The sequence below is a fragment of the Nelumbo lutea genome, chromosome 2, assembly GCF_056320005.1.
Source record: "Nelumbo lutea isolate HS-2025 chromosome 2, American lotus-T2T, whole genome shotgun sequence".
Taxonomy (NCBI): domain Eukaryota; kingdom Viridiplantae; phylum Streptophyta; class Magnoliopsida; order Proteales; family Nelumbonaceae; genus Nelumbo; species Nelumbo lutea.
In genome coordinates, this window is record NC_142685.1 from 29,817,626 (window position 1) to 29,845,031 (window position 27,406).

Below are 27,406 nucleotides of genomic sequence, written 5' to 3' on the forward strand. Positions count from 1 at the left end.
AAAACTTTTCTAAATTTTTTAACACACCCGGTTTTTGTGTGCATCAGTACTTTTGAAGTGGTTTTTTTAGCACTTTAGCATTTTCAATATTTCAATAATTCTCTTTGGATTATATTTGACAAAATCTTACCTTTTACATGCAAGTGTTCTGACCCAAGATATTTAGAAATACCAAATTTTGGAACCCCCAAATTTACTAATTTTGATATGATATCATGTTTGTATATTTTGGGATTTGTGCCCCAACTACCTTTGAATGTATGTCATATTCATTTATGGGTTTTTCATTGGTATCCATGTATGGTGTGCTTACTTGATGCTAAGAACAAAATTTCCCTGTTATTTACCTAATTGGCATCTTATGGTAGAAAAGAAAATAGCACTCAATTTAGGTACATTGAAAAATTATTCTGTAATCCATAGCAATTTTTCCTTATGATCAAAATTTGCTGATACAATAATTTACACCATAAAAACCTTTATTACTTATATGTAATTTGAAGCATTTGGGTGGGGGTGGAGTCTATTGGCTAGACTAGGGCTTCATCTATCCACTTAGTAGGTTGGGCTTGACTAATCATTTTGATATTTACATTTGATAAGGATGTGCACATGTAAACACATTTTGCAGTTGCATCACCTTTGATCATCATGGTCTCTCTCTCTCTCTGTCCCATTATCTAAACATGATCCCCCTTTGTTCTTATTTTGCAAAATAAATGGATGTAATTGTTTCCCTTTGCTATGTCAAAAGCAAGAACTATTCAGATTATAATTTTTGGTGTTTTGCTGGTCATGCAAACAGTTACTTTAATTTGGTAAGTACCCCACGTTTATTCTTTTGCATTTTTTTTCTTCTATTTAAATAATGATCTCAATTTTTTCTCTACTTTCTTCTTTTATGTACATAGATGTATGTTGAGTTGCAATTTCAATTTCCACCAGTGCAAATGTTTAGGTTCTTCACTATTGCCAACAAAATATGGACAAGGGGACTTGGGCAATCGTTGATTTTCCAATGGATAATTTTTATGACAATATTCAGCCCCATTTTCCTAGACACAAAGATGACCCTTTGGATGTATTACCCAGGATATGCCTAAAGGATACACTCCAAGGTGAGATCTAATATTTCACTTCAACTGATATCGTACATTGTTCTCATCTTTGTAATTATATATATAGTTTTTTTATCATCCATGAAATTATATATTTTGTTTTTGGGATCCTAATTTACTCTCAGGAAAGGGTTGTTTAATATTCATTTTCCCCCTTCCTATGTTTTACTCTTGCAGTTGCATTTCTGAATTAGTAGATTGAAGTTGTATTAGATATATATTTGTAGGTTTTTATTTACATTTTATTATAACGTCCTCTTATATTTTTTTTTTATTTTCTTCTTTTTTATTTTTGTATTTTTATAGAGGAATTGGTTTCAAGTAGAAGTTTGTCATCTATATTTGATTCATCTTAAATGAATGGTGCTGTATTGCCTCAGTGTGTATGTTATATGCCCCAGACAATAGCTAGGTTTGGTTCCCTTGGGTTTAGTTTGGAAGGAGTACAAATGCAAATATGTAGAGTGCAAAACCTTATATTTTGTATGTATTTGTACTATACATATTTGCATTTGTACTCTTTCCAAATTGAGCATTGGTATTTGTGGGAGGGTTAAGGTCTTTGAGGTGGGTCATGTCTCCAATTGCAATTATCTATTGTGCTAGCTTCCAAGTTCTAATAGAAGTATGCATCTATGTTGGGTTGTGAGGTTTCTTCTTGAAATCGATTAATCCTCTCAAACAGTTCCATGTTTTTGGACCTCTTTAGTGATTGTGAGCATATTGTGATGGAATGAATTCTTTGGGTGGTGGTATGATCCTAGATGATTTTTGGTGTTGTGGTGGTTCCTGTGATTGCTTTGGAAATGGAGGCAGGAGAGGATAGTATGTTTTGGGCATGCCATGTGCTTAAAATATTGTGAAACTATATGCAAATAATAGCATGGGCTTTCTAGAGCATACATACATATAATTGCTTTTTTAGGAAACTTAATCATCATTCTATCACATCTTTGGGCAAATTCACAAAGTTTCCCTACCAATGTGTAAGTGTAAGGCTATAAGACTCAGGGATGTGCCAGTTATCTAAAAAATTTGTATTCGTAAAACTTTTTTGTTCTACCACAAAGTTAGTAATATATTCATTGAAAACTTTAAGAAACTTGAGGTTCCTATATACATAGATTGAGAAACTAATCCACTAAAGGGTTTGAAAGATTAGGAAATTTTGTAAGTTTCCACATTAAAGCCTATATCTTAAATTGGACATCATTAAACTTATATCTATAGGTTACTCATAGTAGATGTTCCCTACCCCTTAACTGTATATCCATGATTGCTTCTTATTCATGTGTTTGATCAATAACATAATTTTATTATTTTATCTTTTTAAAAATAAATCAAAATATTTTTTTAACCTTAAACATCCAAATAGCCCTTCAATTAATATATAAATAATTAAGTTTTCAAAATATTGTATATTTTTTGTAATAAATATTATAATTATTTAAATGAACATTTATCATTTCATTGCTTCAAGTTTTGACTTTAATATATATTTTCTTTTTTTTTTTTTACTTTGTATGTATGTCACGTATAAAAGATATTATTCCATTTTAAAAAATAATATGATGATATGGAAACGGGTCAACATTTATTTATATTTTTTACGGGCGTCTTGCTAGTATGATATACATGCAAATTCAAATGCACTCGTTTTTCTACTTGTCCGTTTATAACCAATTTTCCTTGTAATGGGATGCTAGTCAGAAATTTCAGTTAAAGAAATTTCCAGTCTCCTATTCCTCAGGTTGTCTTTGGTTTGAAGGAAAAAGGTAACTAAAAGAAGGAAACCTATGCAATATATGGGTTTTTCTACCTTTCCTTCAAATCAAACAACCTTAGGCTGTGTTTGGTTTGAAGGAAAAAGTAGGGAAAGGAAAGGAAAGGTAGGAAAACCTTTACAAACCTTATGGGGGAAGTTTGTCAAAACTTGAGTGAAAAAAAAAAAAACCCTTTTTAATAATAGATTTTTATGACTAAAATGGTCATTGACTTATTTACTTAAAAAATAAAATAACATGGGTAAATGCAATTACCCAAAACTTGGAAATTTGGGTAAGATCACAGAGAAAGCTCCAACATGGACTCTGAGTTGTTTTGGATTTTATGTGGGCACCTAACCTTTCATCTCAATCTATTTAATTAGTAAAGCCCACTAAAGATTTGTCTCCAAACCTAACCATTTTGAGATGGGGACCACAGTTTTGTTTTGCACCAAATTTCCTAAGTATGATCCACCTGTAAAGTCTCAGTCCATCCCTTTCAGTCTTTTAAGATTCCCATCCATTCTAGAAAATAATGCCGCATGGTTAGATGTCTCTGTACAAATCCATATAAATTGCTTTGCACAAAGAAACGAAGAAAGAGAAGAAAAGAACCCAAATAGAGAAGTAATGTATCCATCAAAACGTAGAGAAGATATTGTTTAATAGAAATTTAACCATTCTCACCAATCACCATGTTGAATTCGGTTGGTTTCGATTGGGCCTAGGCCAAATAGTTCAGTACATGCCAGATAGATCCATAGGCCTCTGTTTGCTTTTACTTTGTTTCGCAAATTTTTGTTTTTGGTAATCAAAGGAATCATTCATTAATAAAAGGATGAAACATCCATATATGGACACAGCAGAACAAAGACACGAATTGAAGGGACTGTTTCAGACCATGACCCTTTTACACAGGAAAAGCCAACAAGAAAATGAGCTAAACCATTCGCCTTCCTACAGGTATGAGAGAAGATAGCTTAAGTTTTTCAGCCAAAATATCAACAAAAATAGGCCAGATCTCGCTAAGGGGAATGCGTGGAGGAATTCAAACAATTAACCAACAACAGTTGACAGAAAGAAAAGCAAATGCAATGGTCTTTCCCCACCAACTTGGCTAACCGTAGACCAGAGAGAATGGCTTGATGAGCTTCAGCAAAAAGCGGTGATCTTAATACGCTTTACAGCAGATGACGAGGCTGTTATCATCAAAAATTGCAACTCCAGCCCCTGCATAAGCACTCGACAGAACATATGACATGAACAGCTTTAGAGATTTTATTAACAGGGTCGGGCTGGGAACAGTTAGAGGTGTCCGACAAGTTCTGCATTGTGATAATAATCTGTTCACCCTATCAATACAAGAGGATGGATCGGAGGTCTCATTTCGCAAAATTTAATCTATTCCAGATTTGCCTCAGGCTGTTCACTCTAAGGTGAGGCTCGGGTTTGGCTGCACTCCAGATCTCTGCTATCCACTAACTTCTCCCACAGCACCCGTGACAACATATTATTGGATTTGGGAAAATCTTCCTAATGCTCAATGGGTAGGGATGTGACAACATATTATTGGATTTGGGAAAATCTTCCTAATGCTCAATGGGTAGGGATGTGACAACATATTATCGGATTTGGGAAAATCTTCCTAATGCTCAATGGGTAGGGATGTGACAACATATTATCGGATTTGGGAAAATCTTCCTAATGCTCAATGGGTAGGGATGTGACAACATATCATGGATAGCAGATCCGAGCTCGCTTGTCTGGTCCTGGGCTAAGTGTTTGAAATGCCAAGTTCAAGTTAACTGGGCTTGGTATATAATGGGCTTTGAAATTGTAGGCACATTCAGGACCATATGTAAAAAATAAAAGCCCATGCTTAGCTTGCTTCTGGCAAAATCTGGGATCAGGCTGAGCTATGGTTAAAGGAACATTTATCCAATATATTGATCCCGGTTATTTGTAGCATTGGGAGGGGAGACTGGAGTCACTGGACACAGACTTAAGCTTATTTTATGCACAAAGAGATTGCTTTCAGACTTCAATCTGTGTTTTCACGCTTGCCAGCATGAAATTTTAGTGCAATGGCCATTAAAATCTATGAGGAAAAAAAAAACTGTTAATACATATTATAATATATTCCAATTTTTGTTTATTAGGCTCAGTTTGGAAGGAATATAAATACAAATATGTAGAGTGTAAAACCTTACATATTGTATTATTTTATATGTTTTTATACAGTACATATTTGTATTTATACTCTTTCTAAACTGAGAGTACAAATACAAATATGTACAGCATAAATACATACAAAATAATACAAAATATAAGGTTTTTCACTCTACATATTTGCATTTGTTCTCCTTCCAAACTCAGCATTAGTTGAAAACAAGGATGAAATTAATTGTATCGAATATGTATGGTGTACATCGATACAAAATGATTGATAAAATTTAAAAGTTTAGAAATGTAGCCATAGCCCTTTAATGATTATAAAATTAAAACAAAAAAGTTAAAAAAACAAAGAGTATTGGTGATATCTATACATATTAATACCTTACTCTGAATATTCGGGTGTATCAATATTTTAATCATTGATTTCAAAACTCAATGTTTTCAACCTGCAATCAAATTGGCCATGGATACTATGAAAGAGAATATTGTTCTTTTCATATTGCCTCGTTTACAAGGAAAAAAAATTTATACGCTATAAAGTGTAATATTTTATGGTTTCAAACAATAACACAAAAACATGCACAAGGCAGCAATGGGTTTTCCTCGTATGTTATATCATATGATGTTCACTTGTTAGTTGTGACCAAATCATCTATAACCAGTTTTGATGCCCCTTATAATTTGCCATCTGTTCTATATTAGGATTATCAACACCTAGGGGTGCAATTTGGGTGGGTTCAATTTTGTCGATTTTTGAATGGGCCCAGAATGGAAACCCAGGCCCATGCAGTGTAAAATCTTCAAATTGGTAACCCAACTTAAAGCCCCATCAACACCCATTAGGGCTGTCAATGGACTTAAGACCTGATCTAACATCCAATCCAATTAAGATACTGAGGCCATCATGTTTGAGAGTGCTTAAAAATAAGTGCTTATTTGGGTGGGGACCACACCATTAAGCACTTATTGGTGTTTGGAAATAAGTCTGAAATAAGTGCTTATTTTAAAAATAAGGGCTTATTTTTTTAAGCCCAAATTTCCAGCTTTTCTTAAGTGTTCATACAATAAGCACTTATTCAAACTTTTACTCCCAAAATTATTCATGGTAAATTTTTAGAATACCAATTGTATCCTCTTGCAAAAGCAATTTTACAAAGGCATTTTTATAAAAGTACTTTTACAAAAGTAAAGTATTTTCATGGAAGTACTTTAATGAAAGCACTTTTATGAATATACTTTTACAAAAGCACTTTTATAAAAGTACTTTCTACAAAAATACTTTTATGGACAAAAATACTTACTTTTATGAAAGTACTTTTATAAAAGAACTTCTATCAAAGTATTTTTTTTCATTCACTTTGTATTGGATGTTTTGAAAAATTGAAAAAAAAAAGGACAAAAGAGTCACAATTGCTTATTAGAGAAAAAAACCACCAAATGCATAAGATGAAATAAGTGCTTATTTTTTTTTTTAATAAGCACTTGAAAAATCTGAGTGCCAAATGCAAATAAGTGCTTTAAGCACTTATTTTTAACATAACCACTCCCAAACATGGCCTGAGTCAATTAGATTTTATAATATATATCTACATTTATCTATATATCTATAATTAGATTTTATAATAAGATTGGTATGTTACTTGATTTTCTCAAACATTGATGCGGAATTCCCGCAACCACTGATTTGGGAAAGGGGTTATTAGTCGTGTGTGTGGCACCAAATACCAAAAGCAAAAAAAAAAAAAAAAAAAAAGTCTATCTATCTATTAAATCCAAATCTGATAAGATTTCAATTTTGAGTAACCAGTAAGCAGATGAGATTGGATATGATCTAAATCCGACCGAATTACCGCCCTAGCACCCACTATTCCATGGTTTAGCTCCCATCTTGAAGTTTTAATTGGAACAAAAGCCATCTCAGAATCTCATTCAAATTTAGTGGACGGGGGCTACCCCGTGTGTAGTTCATTATTCATGAACCCAAAAATTAAATAAATAAACAAATAAATAAAAAGAAGAAGATAGAAACTAAAAAGCAAAAAAAAAAAAGGACTTTATCCATCTTGGACGTAACAATCAAGCTAAAGCAAGCTTCTGTATTTGGTTTAAGAAAGGAAGGAAAAGGCAAGAAAATTTATACAAACTTTGTTAAGATTTCCCTACATTTTCCTTCCTTTCCCTACCTTTTTCTTCAAACCAAACATACAATTAGTGTATCATCAACTCAGCATCCATAACCTGGGAAGCATAACTTGGCAAGCAAGTAAGCAACTATAAAATTTTGGTGGGAAGAAAAATGCGAAACCAACGTCACTATCCCATCTTGTATTTGCTTATTAAAGAAAAAATGTAGTTCTCTCTCTCTTTCTGTGTGGATCTAATCTGACACTGTGACACATGGTAGTTGCATTTTTGGAGCTAGTCCTTTTCTTTGGAGAGTTTGCCATCCGTTTCTTTGTGTTCAAAATGAAGGGAAGAAGAGTTTGGGAATTGGGAATGGTTGTCAAATTGAATTTTGACAAGGTTCAAACCATCTTAGACCACCTGGCAATATAGATGAAGACCCAAAATTCCCCGAGAGTTCACTGTATGAACTGTGTGAAATGTCAGTTCTTTCTTTCCCATCTGCCCGAGTCGACTCTGGGTTTAGGCCCATTCTCCCTCTCCACTGTTGGCCCAAGTCTCTGGTCCATTGCTTCCATTAGAGTACTCTCATTTTTCCTTTTCATGCTTTCTTCTCCCAACAATACCTCTAGCTCTAAATTACCTTATCCTGTTCATTCATTAGCTATTAGCTATCTCAAGTGTCAAATTGGCCATAAGGCCCAATTCATTTTCTTCTTTAAAATAAAAAAAGGATCAAGATCTGGCGGTCCATTTGTGGGTCCTAGAATCAGATTGGTTAGGCTTGTTGGGCTTGCAGTGCCCAAGTGGAATACATTGTTCACGTAACCCCTGAAAAGACGGGGATTGGAGAGCGAGGGACCCACATTAACCGACATGCAACGGTCAAATTCTGCACCGACTCCTCCATTTGAATACTACGTGTTTTAGTACAACACTGCCATTGCATACTCTCTGATTGAAACTTCCGAACTACCATAAGTTATAGTTATTAACAAATAATCCAATAAGAACGACTCGAAGTTGGTCAGATTGGATTTAATCATTAGACTATGGTGGGTTCCACTGATTATTCCAATCTGATGGTGTTTTAGTTCAATCAGAGTTGAGCTTACGACTCAAACATGTACCACCAAGGTTGCGCTTATATCCGGAAGGGTTTAGAATTAGAGGCAGAATCGGATTTGTCAAATCCACAAATCTTCAGACTTCAACGTTTGAGTACTTTTCTTGGGATCCTGGAATTCAAAGGAGTTGCTCATTTTTCCAAGAAGGATGATGACTCACTGAGCAAGTTCACATCGAGTAGGGCATAAACAGTTTGATAGTGTTTCACCATCAATTAGATAAAACTTAGAATCTGATACGAAGAACATGAAGTATGTGTTTGGTATCGATGCAGTTGTTTTTGAGATGTTTGCTGAGAAAACGGTGTTGAATGGATGAGGGTTTTTTATACTGTTCTCTCAAAACATGGTTCCCTCTTTTTGTTTGACATCCATGCCACTGGTTTTGTTTGATATCTGATGAGGGAGGATTTGGCCCTCCAATGACACTATGACACTTGGCACATTGTGACAACTAAGTGTAGCCTATTGACAATTAGGCAGTTCGCCACAGGTAGCTCGCCCTCATGTAGCCTGGCACCTCAGAACAACTAGGTGACACCCGAGACCACTTTGGCAACAACTTGCCTTTGCTAAGTTCATGGTGTCCCACCAGGCGTGGCCTGGCCCTAGCGTAACCTGGCCTTGGCGCGACCTGGTGGCCTGGCCCTGGCATGATCTGGCCCTGGAACCGACCTGGCGGCCTGACATAGGCACCAACCTGACAACCCCGAGGAGCTCCCCACCATACCCTGCATTTTACAGGATTTTGACTTGTAACGGCTATATTAGCTCACCCACTCCCCGAGTCAGGTGGAAATGGGCAACCTTACAAGTTGGTGGCTTTATCTCCACGTAACACGAAAGCAGGTTCCATCACAACGGGGATCCAGGAACTGCTCCACCTAACCCACGAGGTCTCCAGTATATAAAGACCTCACCCCCTAGAGGGGAAGAGGGATACAAGGATGGTAACCCCTGCTCTCTAGCTCTCTCATTCTCTAATATCATCTTCAAGCTCTCTACTATCAAAGTGCTAGCTTATCCATCGGAGTGAGCTTGCCGGGTAAACACCCCCGGGTTCTCTGATTCAATTCTTGCAGGTCCCTCAGCTCCCGCCATCTACAAAGACGAGCTTATCATCTCCTGCAAGGAGCAGTCGGGTTTCACCAACAAGCAGCTCATCAAGGTAGCTCACCACAAGGTAGTTCCCCACCAGGTAACTCACCGCCAAGCAGCTCATCCAGGCAGTTCGCCACCAGATAGCTCACCACCAAGCAGCTCATCAAGGTAGTTCGCCACCAGGCAGTTCACCACAAGGTAGCTCACCACCAGGCAGTTCGCCACTAGGTAGCTCGCCACCAGACAGCTCGCCACTAGGGAGCTCCACTTCAGCCCCTCAGTCACAAGTCACTAGGAGCAAACGAGATGACGAGGTACTTAGCCAAAAAATATTGATACATGACCAGAAACCGTTAATCATTTGGTGTCGTCTGTGGGAACACACTACAAAAAGCTAAGTTCTCATCCTATAAAAAGCTAAGTCCTCTTCTCCCAGAAAGCTAAGTCCTCACCTTTTTAGAAACTGAAGCTCTCGTTTCATAGCTCTAAGGCGCCCACCTAGCGACCTGGCACATGCGCCGACCTGGCGACTTGCAAGAAGTGCTCGCCGACGAATTCAGCATGCATATCCAAACACTCCCATGATCCTTGGAAGTTGGCCCACGTGCCAAACAATCTGGAGGGTGGTCAACGTGCATGGCGGTTACCTCCAGGAATCTTGAACCACTTAAACGACCTCGCAGAAATCTCGGATATGGTGTGTGAAGCCCACACCAAATAATGTCTGTATAAAGGCACCAAGCCCTGAAGCAAGTAAGCAAGCTCTAGCTCACAGACTGTGATTTTTAGCTCGCAATCTACTATGAGAGTACTGACTTAGCCATTGGAGCGACCTCACCGGATTAGCCACCCCGAGTTCTCTGACATTTAGTTCCTTGCAGGTCTCTAAAGAGCAACGAAGCTCATCACAGGCAACCCAACACCTCACAGGCAGCTCGGCACCTGGTCAGCCCAACACCTCACAATCAACCCGACACCTCACAGGCAGCTCGTCAGCACCTCACAGGCAGTTCGGCACCTGGTTAGTACTACTCAAGACCCAGTTGCTTCTTTAGCATGGGCAAATTTCAGGAATGGACTACAAGTCGCTCCCAAAGCCTAAGGGCCACAATACTACTTAAGACCCAATCGCTTGTTCAGCATGGGCAAAGTTCAGGAGTGGATTACAAGTCGCTCCCAAAGCCTAAGGGCCACAATACTGTTTAAGACCTAGTCGCTTCTTCAGCATGGGCAAAGTTCAGGAGTGGACTACAAGTCGCTCACAAAGCCTAAGGGCCACATTACTACTTAAGAATCAATCGCTTCTTCAGCATGGGCAAATTTTCAGGAGTGGACTATAAGTCACTCCCAAAGCCTAAGGGCCACATTACAGCTTAAGACCCAGTCGCTTCTTCAGCATGGGCAAAGTTCAAGAGTGGACTACAAGTCGCTCCCAAAGCCTAAGGGCCACAATACTGCTTAAGACTCAGTCGCTTCTTCAGCATGGGCAAAGTTCAGGAGTAGACTACAAGTCACTCCCAAGGCCTAAGGGCCACATTACTGCTTAAAACTCAGTCGCTTCTTCAGCATGGGCAAAGTTCAAGGGTGGACTACAAGTCACTCCCAAAGCCTAAGGGCCACATTACTACTTAAGACTCAGTCATTTCTTCAGCATGGGAAAAGTTTAGGAGTGGACTACAAGTCACTCCCAAAGCCTAAGGGCCACAATACAGCTTAAGACCCAGTCGCTTCTTCAGCATGAGCAAAGTTTAGGAGTGAACTACAAGTCGCTCCCAAAGCCTAAGGGTCACATTACTGCACAAGACCCAGTTGCCTCTTCGGCATGGGCAAAGTCCAGGAGTGGACCATAAGTTGCTTCCAGAGCCTAAGGGCTACAGTACCGAATTGGAAGAGAACTCAGCACCTTACGGGCAGCTCGCTTCCAAGAAGCTCCCAGAGCCTAAGAAACTGAATCAGCGCTTACGAGCTTGTCGAATTACGAGCCAAAAGGAGAAATTTACTCCCTTCGCCGAGTTACTTTCAGCTCGGGAGTGGGGGGCAAATGATGAGGGCGGATTTGGCCCTCCAATGAAACTATGACACTTGGCACTTCGTGACAACTAAGTGTAGCCTCTTGATAATTAGGCAACTCGCCACAGGCAGCTCACCACAAGTAGCTCGCCACTAGGCAGCTCACCCTCATGTAGCTTGGCACCTTAGAACAACTAGGTGACACCCGGGACCACTTTGGCAACAACTTGCCTTTGCTAAGTTGGTGGTGTTCCACCAGGCGTAGCCTGGAACAAGCACGGCCTGGCCCTGGTGCGACCTGGCCCAGGCGTGACTTGGCCCTAGCATGAGCTGGCAACTTGGCCTTGGCATGAGCTGGCAGCCTGGCCCTGGCACGAACTGGCGGCCTGGCCCAGGCGCGACCTGGCGGTCTAGCCCAGGTGCGACCTGGCGGCCTGGCCCAGGCACCAACCTGACAACCCCGAGGAGCTCCCCACCGTACCCTGCATTTTACGGGATTGTGACTTGTAACGGCAATATTAGCTCACCCACTCCCCGAGTCAGGCGAAAATGAGCAACCTTACCAATTGGTGGCTTTATCCCCACCTAACACGAAAGTAGGTCCCATCACAGTGGGAATCCAGGAACTGCTCCACCTAACTCACGAGGACTCCAGTATATAAAGACCTCACCCCCAGAGGGGAAGAGGGATAAAAGGATGGTAACCCTTGTCCTCTAGCTCTCTCATTCTCTAATATCATCTTCAAGCTCTCTACTATCAAAGTGCTAACTTAGCCATCAGAGTGACCTTACCGGGTAAACACCCCTGGGTTCTCTGATTCAGTTCTTGCAGGTCCCTTAGCTCCCGCCGTCTACAAAGATGAGCTGATCATCTCCTGTAGGGAGCAGTCAGGTTTCACCAATAAGCAGCTCATCAAGGTACCTCACCACAAGGCAGTTCGCCACCTGATAGCTCACCACCAGATAGCTCACCACCAAGCAACTCATCATGGTAGTTCGCCACCAGGTAGTTCGCCACATGGTAGTTCACCACCAGGCAGTTCGCCACTAGGTAGCTTGCCACTAGACATCTCGCCACTAGGGAGTTTCACTTCAACCCCTGAGTCACAGGTCACTGGGGAGCAGACGAGATGATGAGGTACTTAGCCAAAAAAAATTGATATATGACCAAAAACCGTTACATCAATATCAATGATGAATAACTGTTTTCAGTGTTAGTCTATATAATCTAATGTCCAAGATGATGCCACATCATTGTATCATTGGCAACAATAGCCTGTTTTCTAAGAAAACATTAAATTCGACGCCAGACCACATTTTTTCAATTTTCAAGACGTGGTCTAAAACAAGAGCGCCACTTTTTTTTTGATATAGCACCATTTTCTAGGGCAAGCCTTGGTGTGCATGTAAATTATGAATCACATGCAATGGTGGTCCTTAGATTATGAGCTTGGCCCATCAAAATTAGAAATCAATAGCTATATTTAGATTAGCTGAATGCGATAGCTGAAGAATAGGATGTGGAACTAATGAGGGTGCATCTCAGTTTGAACCACACATAAGGTACATTATATTGCAATTTCTCGTTCATAATTAAAACACATGGATCAACCCACACCAATAGATTGAATGATTGCTATTATTAAGACAATTTATTTAGAATTTTACCGATAATACATCCACAAAAGTGTTTAATTTTGTGGTACAACCAGCTGATCTGCATATAATTTAAATGCAGTGCTTCAATTTTGACAACCTCGATATCCCCATTTCGTTTCTTGCATAAAACTGGCTGCTTTTCCACTCTGACTTGGGATGCTGCAACCCTATTTTGCCATTTTACCAAGCAACGTCATCTTTATAATAGGTAGGGTGCAGTTTAGACGGGCCAGGCCGAATACAATGTAATATAAATTCTTATGCCTGATTTGAACCCTTATCAATGGCCCATCCAAACTAAGTCCAAATTTTGGTTCTATCAGCCCATTTTCCTTAAAAAATAAAATATATTTTTAACAAAATATAATAATGATGAAAAGTTAAAAACAACAACAATAACTCCGTTTAAATGCGAAATGGTTTCAAATGCGCATTTTTCAGCAGGGCCATATTCTGTGAAATTATATTCTGCCATCCTTCAACTGTTTATAAAGAAAATGTAATTCGTGCCCCAAAAGAAAAAATAAATCTTATGTTGATATTTTCAAGACACAACAAAACAGTCAAATATATAAAAATCTATTCACATTTGATCTCAATGAGATCAAGAGTTTTTTTTTTTTGTGGAAGTACAAATGGGATAAAAGGTACAAATTTTGTATAGGGTTTTGATTTGCAATAACTTTTTTTTTTTTTCTCTCTCTCTTTGTTTTATAGAAGTCTTCATTTCTGCTTAAACAAACACGCCTCAACTGACAATCTAAAGAAATTGATTATTTCTATTTAGGCAGCGTTTGGTTTGAAGGAAAAATAGGGAAGGTAGGAAATGCTAAATCTTGTATAAGTTTTCCTACTTTTTCCTTCAAACCAAACATAACTTTAGTGATTAATCAAAACTTGAAAGAGAAAGAAAGCAAGAGAAGGAAGAGCCTAATGCAAGCTGACCAAACCCATTCCATTATCCATGATTTGTGTCGGGAGGTTGACTGGGTTTGATGGATATACTTGCTGTCTTAAAGTCTTAATGGAGATGATCACTTAGAAACAAAGGATATAGACTGATTTTGACTAATAGCTAAACTTGTTCTAGAAACAAATTGATGAACATCTAAGTTGTACCGTGGGAATTAATGATTTGTTATAACAGTCCGTTTAACTATTTTATGCAAGGTTTTTAAAATCGAATGAGACAATGAATCAGTCAGGGGTCTGGTTCTCGGGTCCAATTCTTTAATGGTTTAAACCGAACAGACGGTCCATTCTGACAAAAAAAAAAAAGAATAAAAAAATGGCCAAAACCGTTGGATAGTTCAAACAGTTTAATCACCCAGGTCAGCGATTTGCTGACCAAATCAACAGTTTTGGGGTAAAATGGACCTGACTAGTTATCGGTTTTTCTCATCCGATCGTCCGGTCCAGTTTTGAAAGCCATGATTTTATGTATATATAAATTAAACACCAGCATTGTTTATGAACCAAATTTTATATTTTAGCTCCATTTTGTTCACAATTGTAATGGAAAAAATTCTCCATTTGACTTAAACTTCCAAATCTTGTGCAGAAGGATATGTTTATTATGCTGGGATTTTAACTAGTTATTTCCATTTCTATCAATGAATTCACACTTTTATTCCCTGAAACGATTAATAGGTCTCATATGAAGAAGCCCAACCTGGACTTTCCCAATATCAAGTTGAGATGCATTAATCTGAACCTAAGGAAAAAAAATCTATTTTTAATAAAGACTGGTGGAGTTGTGTTTATTAATAGAGTTGACTCAGCCTCCTGGTCCGACCCAATATTGGGTCAAAATAAACAAACTAATAAGGGAAACCTCAGCTGGCTAATGGGTTGTGAGGTCCAACAACATCAAGGAATTCTGCTCACCATGTTGTGCAATAATGCACCCACTAAATAATAATGAATGCTGAATTATCTTGATGAACAACCTCTCTGATGTGGGGACACTAGCAAAATGTCATGTTTCAAGCAGTGAGGATAGACTTCAGAGGTGTAACATCCCGTGAAGCTCTGAGACTTCATGAACGTGGGATGCTCGTTCACCTAACACTTGAGACATTCAATGAGATGAAAACATGGAAGTATCGGTCAAGGTCAGGGTCCTTTTGCACAGTGTCTGTATTAGTAAACAGTAATTGGCCCGACTCATGAACTGATTTATACTCAGTGCAATGTGAAGAAGGTGTATGAATCCATTCAGAGTTGTCATGGGGCTGAAAAGCATTATACAGTGCAATCGTTTCTAGTGAGCTTGAAATCTCCTGAACCAACACTCTACTCAAGAGCAGATGGCAATGTGCACATGGATGGTTTGTCCTTGCAAGAAACCCATTGAGAATTTTTCCATCAGGACACAGATATATGGACACAGCATGTACACACCCAGCCCATTAGTGCAAGTACTTCCATTGGTTTTCAGCCAACTCTTCATACACAAGTCACATGGCTCTATGGGCTACTAATCAATCAAATATTGGATGGAGAGGTAAGGATAAATAAGGAAATTAAAGACCAAAGTAGTCCCAAGGGTAAATCTCATGAGGGTATTTTTCACACTACACAAACCAGCTCTATCTCTTCACATTCACTAGCAATGAACCCATACCAAAAAACAGAAGCTAAAAAGAAAAAAACAGTTCTGTACAAACACCTGGAAGAATCCTTATTTTCTCTATTTAAACTAACTCCATTTGCAAAACTGTTTTTTCTTAATTATTTGGTTATGCCACAAAAATCTTGGATCTTATCCTCACCGTACATTACAAATAAAACCAAGAAACAATGGATAAATTAGCAGAAATGCAATTGTAGGGAGCAAATTTCATGTGAACATTATTAACCTTTGGATTAATCAATAGTTGCTGGAATATACTTAGTATCTACTCTACCAGTCTATCAACTAACTGATTGATTTTTTTTTTTTTGAAAGGGAAGCCCTAACCAAATGATTAACTGTTGCTTAGGAGCTGAGCTCTATCATTCATATATTGCACCTCTGATACTAATTGGGTGATATACTATTACTAGCCATATAACTTATGGACGACAGACTGACCATCCGATGGTCATGGATATGCATGCATGTGATCCACATGTAGGTGTCCGCTGCAACTTGATAAAGGCCTTAATTCACAAACAGCTAAGCTTAGTTTTTATTACATATTATATATTAGACTTGATTTAACTAGTTTTTGTTCTCACTGAATCCAATTTTTTGTGTGCGACAGTTGTTTTAGGTTATGTTTGAGAGTGCTTAAAAATAAACGTTTATTCAAAATAAGTATTTATTTAGGCCATTAAGTATTTATTGGTATTTGAGAAATAATTTTTATTGTTTTAAGTTCAAATTTCCAGTATTTTTTAATCTTTTATACAATAAACAGTTATTCAATTTTTTTCTTCCAAAATTATCCCTAGTTGAAGTTTAAAATACTACTTATAATATTATTCCTAGTTGAATTTTATAAAATTACTTTTATGAAAGTATTCTTACAAAAATACTTTTGTGAAAGTACTTTTATGAAAGTATTTTTAAGAAAGTACTTTTATGAAAGCACTTTTATGAAAGTATTTTTATAAAAGCACTTTTATGAAAATACTTTTATGAAAACATGTTATAAAAGCATTTCTATAAAAATACTTTTATAAAAGTATTTCTATAAAAGTACTTTTATAAAAGTGTTTTCATAAAAATGTTTTTATAAAAGTAATTTAATAAAAGTGTTCCCAAAGGGTATATTTTAAAGTTTGAAAGAAAATGAAAACAGAATAGTCACAAATGCTTATTTCAGTGCTTATTAAAGAAAAAGATTACCAAACGCCTGATATAAAATAAGTGTTTATTTTAAAAAATAAGAACTTAAAAACATTGTGTCAAATGCAAATAAATGATTATTTGAATAATCACTTATTTATAATTTAAACACTCCCAAACATGGCCTTAAAGACACTAAACAGGGCTTTCTGTGACGTGAACCTTTGACATAACCAACCAGCCAGCTGATTTGACAAGTGACCTTCTAGACTAGCCACATACATATCTAGTGGTCTCATCCATTTTAATTACACACTTCTATATAGAGTGGTAATTAACAATGGGTGCGCCTCGATTGGATACTCCCACCTACGCGTCTAGCACCCATTGGATCAAAAATCGAAAATTTTACTATTTTTTGCTTTCCGATTTTCAAGCAAAGAGTTGAGGTAAAGTATGTTTGATTTGATAAAAAGATAAAGAGTTGAGGTAAAGTACGTTCGATTTGATAAAAAGATAAAGAGTTGAGGTAAAGTTGTAAATACAAGATTTAAAAATATACACATTTGTATTTTAATCTGAGCATCCGGTAAGAGTGATACAAATATGTTCAATGCAAAAACTTGTATTTGCACTCTTTTGATATGAAGCTTTGGCTGGGTTTGAAAATGATTAGATTTGTTCATGGGCTGGGTGGTCCGACGGGCTGGCCCCTGAATGGGATTGAATAGGTGTATGGACCCATAGGCTTAATCTCAGACCAAAAAACCTGGCCCATAATAAATTTGAACTGGGCTCGGGATTTGCTAAAATAGTTTGGTCCAAGCTCAACCCAGCCCGACTTATAATCAAACATAAAAACCCTAGTCAAATACTCTTCTTTTTTTCACCTTTTTTCCTTATTTTTCTAGTCGAACCCTTCTTCTCCACATCCTCTTTCCTTTCTTTATATTCTTTTTTTAATGTAAATAAATTTTGAATTTATATTCTTTTTTTTAGCGTAAATAAATTCTGATTTATATTGATTATTGAATAGAGAAAATTTCTAATTTTTTTTATTAGGTTGGGCTTCGGGCTCGAGCTCAGGCTTTGGGCTTTTTATCAAGGCCGGGCTCAGGCTCGGGTCTAACATATTTTCATTAATGAAGAGTAAAAGCCCGACACGAGCCCGGCCCGAGCCCAGCCCAGCCCGACCCATGAACAGGTCTAGAAATTATGCAAATATGTAAACTGTAACAGTCCATATAAATTGTAAAGTTTGGTTAGTTTTGCACTGACAAGTTTACCTTCTTACCAAACATACTTTTAGCTGTAATTGATGCAAACATGAATTTCAATAAAGCATATGCCTTTTTTATCAAAAGCCCACTTGAATGCAAATTTACTTGGATATACTTTTACATCTTATTATCAATGTAAATATGCATTGAAAAATGTGTTTTATGTCATTTGACAATACATAAATGTAATATTGCTAAAAACAAACAAAAGTGAAACAGAGTGCAAATTTACCCTGCAGGGCCTAAATAAGGATTTAAACTCTATTTACATTGTTTCCAAAGATGGCCTTTTCAAAATGCAAGATTCATGAAAATGACAGCATTTGTATTTAGACTAGACATATTTATATTTGCATCTTTACAAATGGATCCAAAGAATTTTATGTTTAGATGAATTCTTGAAAACTTTCTATTTTACTCTTTATTTTCTATCAAACCAAATACAACATGGACAGGTCCTTTGTTTTAAAATTCAAAACATCTAGTGATTTTCCTTTCAATTTATTGGGCTGCCATCTCAACTGACACATGTCAAGATTATAAAAAAAAAAAAAGAAAAAGAAAAAGAAAACATCAGTGGCATGCCTTGTTCAACCAACCATAGCCACAAGTTGTGCCATGTCATAGCTAAGATTCCTCCTTATCCAATTGGTGTACCAAGACCGAATTCCAACATGGCTAAATACATGCACTAGAGCCATAACTAGAGGAAAAGGCCAAGATCAACCACCCTTGAACATGTTGTCAATTGAGGAAGCAAAACGACAAGACAAGCTTTCATGTGGGTGAACCAACCCTAATACTCTTGCAGCCATTATGACCTATTTTCCCACACTGTAAGACCCCATTTCAATTACCTACCATTCTTTGCATTCCAACTCTTTTCATGCAAAACTGAAGAATCCATCCTCAGCTGTCCTTCGACATTTTCCTCCGCCTTCATTAAAACTATTGACGGAGAGTCCTGGACAATGAACCGGTCCAATTCATGTTATATTCAAGTGGTCCAGTATGCCTTGCTCCAAACGGAAACCAGTTGGAAGCACACCAGAAAAGGGGCAAGACATGAATAGGTCCAAAGAAGCCAAATTCTGAAATCAAACCAGAAACTTCTGAAATCAAACCAGTTGGGAGCACACCCGCTTTGGTTCCCATAAGAGCGGGGTGCTATACGCTACGCCCAGTTAATGGGCTAGAATCTCGATTCGGTCCTCACAAAATTTGTGTCCACATCGTCTTTACAACACTTACAGTCCTGCATTTAGAATATTTTCCTAGTGAGTGGCTACGAGCTGAGCTTTTCATCATCTATTCGAATTCAGTTCGTGAAAAGTTCAGTTCAATTCGATTTAAACTGAGCTCAAGCCAAATAAAATTTAGCTAGTGAGGCTCATAAATCTATATAATAAATAAATAATTTTTTATCATATACATACATATACATATATAAAATAAATATTTTTTATTATATAATAATAATTTTATTTTTTATTTATAATGATAAATAATTTTTATAATTCTTATTTTTTTGTATATAAAACAAAAATATATATTTTTATATGTATATTTTTTATTTTTTAGAAAAAAACTTGGCTTACAGCCAAGCTTGAACTTGCAAGCTCTGAACTGAGCCAAGCTCGAACTTAAATCTCTAGGTCAAATTGAGCTTAAGCTCGAACACAATTTTAGCGAGCCAAGTTTGAATAGTCAAGTATTCGGCTCGAATTCAGCCCTGCATTCTCCTGTAAATGAAAAATATAAGAGAAATTCCAAATGCATGACTGCAAGTATTGTGAAGACAGTGTGAGGATTGAATCCAGTCCCACAGGGTTAGTGGCACCACTAACCCTTCCACAGGTTTGAATCCACCAATCTGCGCCTCCTCAAGGGGAGGGGTGCTGAGCATGGTTTTCAAAACCAGAACGGACCAGACAGTCAACCCAGAAAAATCAGGAACCGGTCAGGTGACCGGTTTCATTTTTCCCCAAAATCAGGATTTTTCAAAAAATCATTGATTTTGGTCAGTAAACCACTGACCCAAGCAGTTAACCATTCGAACGATTTTGAGCTTTCTAAATTTTTTTATTTTTTTTGTTAGATTCGTTCAGTTGTTCAATTCAAACGATTGGCCTGTCTGACCTGGTAACCGGACCCCGACTGGTTCAGTCTCTGGGTCGGTTTTAAAAATCATGGTGCTGACTGCTGAGTGACCATCTAAACTATTGGGCCATGTCATCAGCACAGGCCAGAAGGCCCATTGATTGACCTAATCTGAAGTTACATGGACTTTATGGTGGTGGAAAGATGAAGGAAATCATGAATTTTCATAGATGGCCATTTTAGGCCTCAGGCCTCTCACATGAGGGGCAATTGTGACAGAGGAGGTTCATGCCAGTCTGGAGATCAAATCCAGTTCTCTTTATTTCCTTCAATCACTCAATGGGCTGGCAGCCAGACGCTTAATGTGGACATTCCAACCGACTTAAGGATCTAGTAACCGAAAGCAGCAAAGCAGAGAAACTGCTGATGTTGTGTTGTGTTAGGTTGTAGGCTTGTAGCTAATAAATCAGCTTCACCCAACGCGTTCAAGGTAAGCCAATAAGGTATGAGTCGTTGGGAAGGATCCAACCTTGTCATGTGACTTGCTTTGGATTTTTTTGGGCTATTGAGCCCACATAGGGCCCAAGATGTTGAAATCTTACATAATACCTCTCCTTTCACTTGTGGCCCCTATATGAAAGGAAATGCTGGGTGTTGTTTTCTAGTAATCAACAACATCATAGCATTTTCTTTTCTTGTGAAATGGAGAAAACTTAAACAGAGGAAAAGCAATCTACTTAAAGGGATGGGCCTCTGCTTGTTTTGAGAAGTCCACATGACATGCCCAGAAAACTTTGCCACTTGTCCCAAGCAATCGTCTTCTTCTGATGCAATGAGTAGTGTAGGGCTGAGTTGGACTGCAAGATGAACACGTCATTGATCAAAAGAGTCCACTGTTTGATGAACCATCTAGATTGGCCACAAATAGCAGAAATAGGTGGTGTCCCGTGGCTTCATCTCACACTTTCACCATAATCACACAGATCATGGGATTTTATCTTTATGTAGATTAGGCTCCAAAGCCAGAGATTTTCTCTTTTTTCTCTTCTTCATCATTCTCTTCTTTTACTTGACAAAGTGATCAGCTGTTTGATTACACAACCTACAAGAGATTTTATGAACTTCTAGTGGAATCTCTTGCCAGTGTAATGTCTCCCTTCATCCTTTGTATAGTTGTATGAGAGAGGGGCCCCCCTAATGGATCAATTGAAAAAGTGTTGGTCCCAGATATATTTACAGGAGCAGAAGGGTCAGTTGATGGATTGGAATAAAGCTGGGTGGACCAGGACTAGGACACTTTTCGGTATTTTTTTTATTAAAAGACTTGGTTTTAAGTTTTAAATATTGAATTGAATTAGTCTTAGATGGGACTTGTTAAACTTGGAATCTAAGGGCAATTTGATGGATGGCTCCTCAAATGAAATGAGGGACCCTCAGCAAAGGAAAATCCATCAGGGTTCAGGGAACAGGTTGGCCCCGGGACAGTAATTTAGGAGATAAATCATAAATGGGGTGGGGCAACACTCTAGGGACCTGTATCAGTCTGGGAAGGATGGCAATCACTTCATTCGTCTGTTGCTTGTTTCCCAAGAAACTAATAAAAGTTTGAGATATTTTGATGTTATTATTTAGAGAGGGATTTCCATTAGCAACATATATAACAAACACCTATAGAAAAGTAAGTAACGATGCTAAATGTTACTGGCTGTGTTTGGATCAAGACAGAATAGGGAGCAGAGGCTGTGAGAGTTCAACTCAAGGTTCCAGATTTAACAACTAGCATTGTCTCATGGTGGAAACTGAATTAAAAGGATACCAGATTTTAAGCAATTCCATTGGTGCTGACAACTGGTTGGTTCGGGTTTGGGTCTCTCAAATAAATAAATGTATAGACCAGTTTCGAACCAGACCATATTAGATCTATAATAGCAGCCCAGAAGGCCAGAACCGAACCAATTATTAGTCGGGTGGGATTTGACCTGACAAGACCCGTTTATAATTGCAAGCGATACCTTCAATATGCAATTTGAAAGTTAACCTACCAATCTCTTAAGTTAGCACATAATCGATTTTGTTCTTAACTGGTCCGGAACAATCGAAACCGTTCTGAACCCCACTGTAATTAACCCAATCAATTACAATCAGGAAATGCAATAGTAATACAGGCGTTGGTCGATTTGGTTTGATTCTGGCAGCTCCGCCTGACCCATCCACATATCTAAATCCCCTGTTCAAGCCATTGAGAGCAACGTGTTGTAATGAGAACGGGATCCGGGTATGGATCCAAATTTAGCACTGACCAATGAGAACGGGATCTGGGTATCATGGATCCAAATTCAGCACTGAATCTGGATTTTCTTTACCTAAAAAGATCAAAATTGAATCCATTGAAACCAGTTAGGTCTCAGGAGAACAGGTGCCAGCACGGCAGCGCATACGATCTTCCAATCTATCAAAGGAAGGTCTTCAGGCAAGAGCCCCGCCCTTCAGATACATGGCACTATAAAATTTCAATTAATAGAATTTTACAAGAGATTAAACTCTTTCTTAAAAAAAATCTATCCACTCACAAAAACAAAAAAATTATAACTCCATTCTTTTAAATATACCATCTTAATCGCTAAAAAGTGGCTATTTCAAATGTTATGATAGTAATTAAATTTTATTCAAATATAACCATTTCAAAAGTAACGATTAAACAAATAATTTAATTTAAAATATTTAAAATATTAAATAGATAAAAATAAAAATAAATAAAATTCATAAAAATGACTGAACAATTAATACAAAATGGTTTGTGTTTCATTCTTTTATATAGTAATTTATTAATTGCAAATTAAATTTAAATAACCTAATTTAGCTTTTAAAAATAAATTTATCAAATAAATAGTAGATACCAATTAAAGTGGGTCGTCACTTATAAATAAAACCTCATTTGATATCTTAAATCATAACAAAAACAACATAAATTAATAATAATTTTCAAACAAATTAGGTTAGAATAGATTGTCAATAAAAAGATGTAAGTCCATACTAATTTTTCTAATTTAAATTTTTATAGTTAAATAATAAATTTCAAATTAAATAATACTATTATTGCCCCTACCTATGAAATCATTCTATAGATAAAATGTGGTAATTCTCTTAAATCAAATAAAAATTTGAAATAAATGTTTAATATATAATTTAAAATTTTGAAATAATTCAAATTAATGACCCCGTACCTAATACGAGGGTCATTCCTAATAAAGAAAAAAAAAAAAAAAAGGCAAAACATAGGGCGAGCTCAAAAACCATAGGGCACCAAAAAGTCTCGAAATTTCAAAAAAAGAAGAGGGGGAATGTCATTAATAGGGGTTGGCATTTCAAAAAACCAGGATGAGGCTGAGGCTGAGGCCCTTGATAGCGGAGGCTTCGACAGATAAGATAGGAAATGCTAAAACATAATCGCAGATTTGGGTCACCCTTCGTTCACTTTTTATTGTTGGATTGTGGGCCCCGCGCCATGGATGTTTCATGTTTTATCTTCTTCACACAAACCCTGCCTCTTCGAAACCGCGTTAATTCTCCCGCAGAACTCTCCCCACCGCCAATGGTTTTGTCAACACAGGCAGCGCTTCAATTATGCGCTGCGCCCCTGTACCTGCCTTCCTATCCTAATTTCCAACGGTTTCGGATAAATGGGTCCCGCATAGCCAGTGGTCCAGGCAAAGAAGGATATGTTTTCCGTTCCTCGTGACTATTTTTTCAAAATAAAAAATTAAAAGTAAAAAAAGCGCGAACAGGGTGCTCTTCCCTCCGGTGTATCCGAACTGGGGTAGAAACAGGGTGCTGCTGCTCTCTTCCTCTTGAATTTGAATCTCCAGTCCACTGATCCATTTTAATGTATTCAAGATACTTTTTTTATTTATTAATTTCGCCCTTATCAAACTTTCTCTAGCAATAATGACCAACTGATTGGAATAAGGTGACGGATCCCACATATGAAATCCGACACAAGATTCCACTTGGTTGTCTTAGAGGAAATTCTAGTGGGTCCCCTTTGGTGGACCCACTAGAATTAATTAGTTAATTTTAGATTTTTATTTCAATTTAGGTCCCCTTTGGTGGTTGGTTCTGTCCTTCTCAATGTGAAAACACTTGGTTCCACTAGGATTCGTTCTCTCACATTATGCACTCCAGCAAAATATTCAAACTAAGGAAAGTCTTCACCGAACCTGCAAGCTGCAATAAAGAAAAGAAAACATATATAAATCATTAAAAAATATTAAAATAATACAAATAACAAATAATAAATTCGTAATTTTACCTTCACGAAACGCAACCATGTATACGAATACTAATACGACGTATGTAGAATTCATGGTCCAGATAGCATGCACGTAATACTGAACACGTCAAACCACACAGGAAACTTAACGGCACACGGAATGGCAAATGTCGTTCTGCAAAAAGAGATCACGGAAACCACTGAGAGATGATGACGACGATGGTGCCAAACCAGTTCTTACAAACTTAAACCAATTTTAGTGAATTAGTCTCTGATGGAGGTGAATCTGCCAAAATCAGATTTTTTTTTTAATTTTAGCTGTGTTTTAATGAGAGGAATTTTACTCTCTGATAACTCCTTCAATAGCCTTCAATGGCTGCAAATCTGTATATACAAGGGGAGTATAGGGAGGGGGATGGTCCTGTGTTTTAATGAGTGGAATTTTTGGGCCTCCGAAGTACAAAAATTCGGGGGGATTCCCTTAGATCTGCCTATTCACCTGTCAGTCGATCCGCCTTCCTTTCCCCATCAGTTTGCAAAACCAATCTCGCCGGAATCTGACTTCGCCGAACCGGAAAACTGAGAATACAAAACATTTATAGGAGGACCGGTAAGGGGCAATATATATAATAAACGAACCTGCTCAAAGGATTATAAACCCTCGGCCTTCGACATAACCGAAAGCCGGCTTGGCCGTGGCTGGAACGCCGCTCTTCTCCTCTGGTGGTGAGAAGAAGGTCGGATCAAAGCAGCCAGGGCACGTTTAACCCAATCGCCCTCAACAGTCCCGATCCGGACTAAGGAATTCGTCATAGCCGACCGCCGCGCGTTCAACCGATTAGACGGATAGGACACCGCATGGTGGTTGTTGAAATTCTTGTGGAGACTGCAACGAAACGACCCAGGGTGAGTTGTAGGAGAGCACATGCAAGTTTTCTTCTGAGAAGACGGGCCGGACAACGGATTGCTCTGCTTCTTCACGACCTGATTGCGAGGGGAAACGGCGATCGACCTGCTCGGCGAAATCGAACGACCAATAGAGAATCGAACAGACGGAGCCGGTGGCGCGGGGCCGTAGAGATTAACGCGCGTCGGGGAGGCCGATCTATGGAAGAAACCAGTAGATCGAGAGGAAAAACTCGAACTTGAGGAAGCGAACGCCGATGCAGATGACGACGGAGTCGACGAAGAGAATCTTCGAGAAGGAGGGATCGAGCGACGAAACTCGTTCGATACGGAGAGGACTGGTCCACTGGATCTGGTTCTAGAAGAAGATGCCGCCATTGTCGAGAGTTGAGAGAGAAAGCTTGTAAAACAGATGCGTAAAGGGAGAGGGGGAAAAGGAGAAAAGAGGAATCTTGCTCTTCAGAAGGGCCCGTAGGCTCTCTAATTTGGCAAACTTCGAGCACCTGAAGGGCTCTATTTATAGAGAAATGAGAAGAGTAGTAGTAACGTCGGTTTTTAGGGTTTCCTTGCTTCTTCTCGTCTAACCTAACCAAACCGGCCGTTGAATTGGTTAAACTGAACGTGAGTTAGAATTCTGGATTCGGATCCAACGGCCGTTTAGTTGGTTCACCAGCCGAGCTTTTCGAGGAGTATAAAGCCTGCCAGTGCCAGACTGTAACGTACACAAAATAGAAATACCCCTCCTATATAATTAAATTACAGGAATACCATTATAACTTAATTGACAAAAACACCCTTACTTTTAAGTATATATACTTCGTACCGGTGGCTTCACCAGTTGGGTAAGGGCGCTTTGGAAAGGAATTTATAAATAAATAAAGTAGATTGTTTTGCCGAAAGAACATGCATAATTTGGGTGCACGATTGCACATGATGACATGGGCCAAGGTCCACTCAGCAAGAAGATGACTCTAGTCTAACCATTTATTGATGAAACTACCGCTGGGCCGGGACTATAAATTAGGGCAACGGCTCACCGGAGTGGGTCCATTAAATCTCATGGTTAAGATTATGAATCCATAAAGATATCTATGCCTAGGTTGGTCTCTCAGTTAAGGTCATGGGTTTTGGATTTGGGATGGTTTTTTAATGGATTCTGGGCATGGGATTTGGGTTGGTTTGGAACCGAAGCTTGTCCAAACAGTGGATGGCTGGATGCCATCTGATGATGTTACGTTTGGAATGGGTTGGGTGGAAGGTCAGATTCCGAACCTATTAACCCACATGGAAGGAGGTTAAGGTGGGCCTATTTGTTAACACGATATCGCGTCATTCTATGAGTCTGCCACGTGACAAAAAGAGTCATAATCCTCTAGATTTTAGGTCTTGTTGTGGTTTGGTTTGTATTTACCATAAATAGAATGAATTTAAAGAAGAAAAGCACCATACCAAATCCAAGGATGAAGGACCCCTACGTCAAATAGACAATTTGGCTTTCTATCTTCGGTGTTTTCCATTTGTTTGCAGTGCAATTTCATATGCCTTAAATAGTTAATACAAATTCATGAGAGTACAAATGAAAAAAAAAAAAAAAGACCAAGTTATGAATTTGGGTTTTACCTTACATTGCTTTAGATTTTATCCATGACATTGACAGAAACAAACAGAATTTTTCTGATTTTGCGCCAGTGCAAATGAAATTGCACTGCAAACAAATGTTAATTCGAGTTTTCAGTGGGGTGATTTTAGGCACATCTCGGTCTTCCGATCTTTTTCAGAGGAAGACACCAGAGTAACATCTCATCTGGTCAAGACTCCGGAGTCAGTCGCCTTTGTTGAAAGGGCTAGTTTAGGAATTTCACACGGTCCAAGTCCCTACAAAACTAACGGCATTCAAAATTGATTCCTTGCTTCAACGCTGGGAAAACGGCTACAGAAATATTGTAAACTGCTTAAACCACACGCACTTCCCTACCTTGCGCCGTTTCGAACAAA

General features: G+C 38.1%; 1 protein-coding gene across 3 annotated transcripts; it reads right to left on the reverse strand.

Moving 5' to 3' along the window:
* Positions 1 to 22,291: 22,291 nt before the first annotated feature.
* On the reverse strand, positions 22,292 to 26,085 carry LOC148869540 (uncharacterized). Of its 3 annotated transcripts, none has more exons than XR_016107941.1 (3): positions 25,005 to 26,085; positions 24,545 to 24,680; positions 22,292 to 24,459 (listed from the first exon to the last, which is right to left on the reverse strand). XR_016107941.1 is itself a non-coding variant. In XM_088972903.1 (2 exons), the coding sequence occupies exon 1, from the start codon at positions 25,787 to 25,789 to the stop codon at positions 25,157 to 25,159; it is 633 nt and encodes a 210-aa protein (XP_088829029.1). In that variant the 5' UTR covers positions 25,790 to 25,943; the 3' UTR covers positions 24,468 to 24,680; positions 25,145 to 25,156. The 3 variants fall into 3 exon arrangements, 1 of the variants encoding a protein (XP_088829029.1); XR_016107942.1 differs by having other exon boundaries at positions 25,145 to 25,901; XM_088972903.1 differs by lacking the exon at positions 22,292 to 24,459 and having other exon boundaries at positions 24,468 to 24,680; positions 25,145 to 25,943.
* Between the last annotated feature and the right edge of the window lie 1,321 nt (positions 26,086 to 27,406).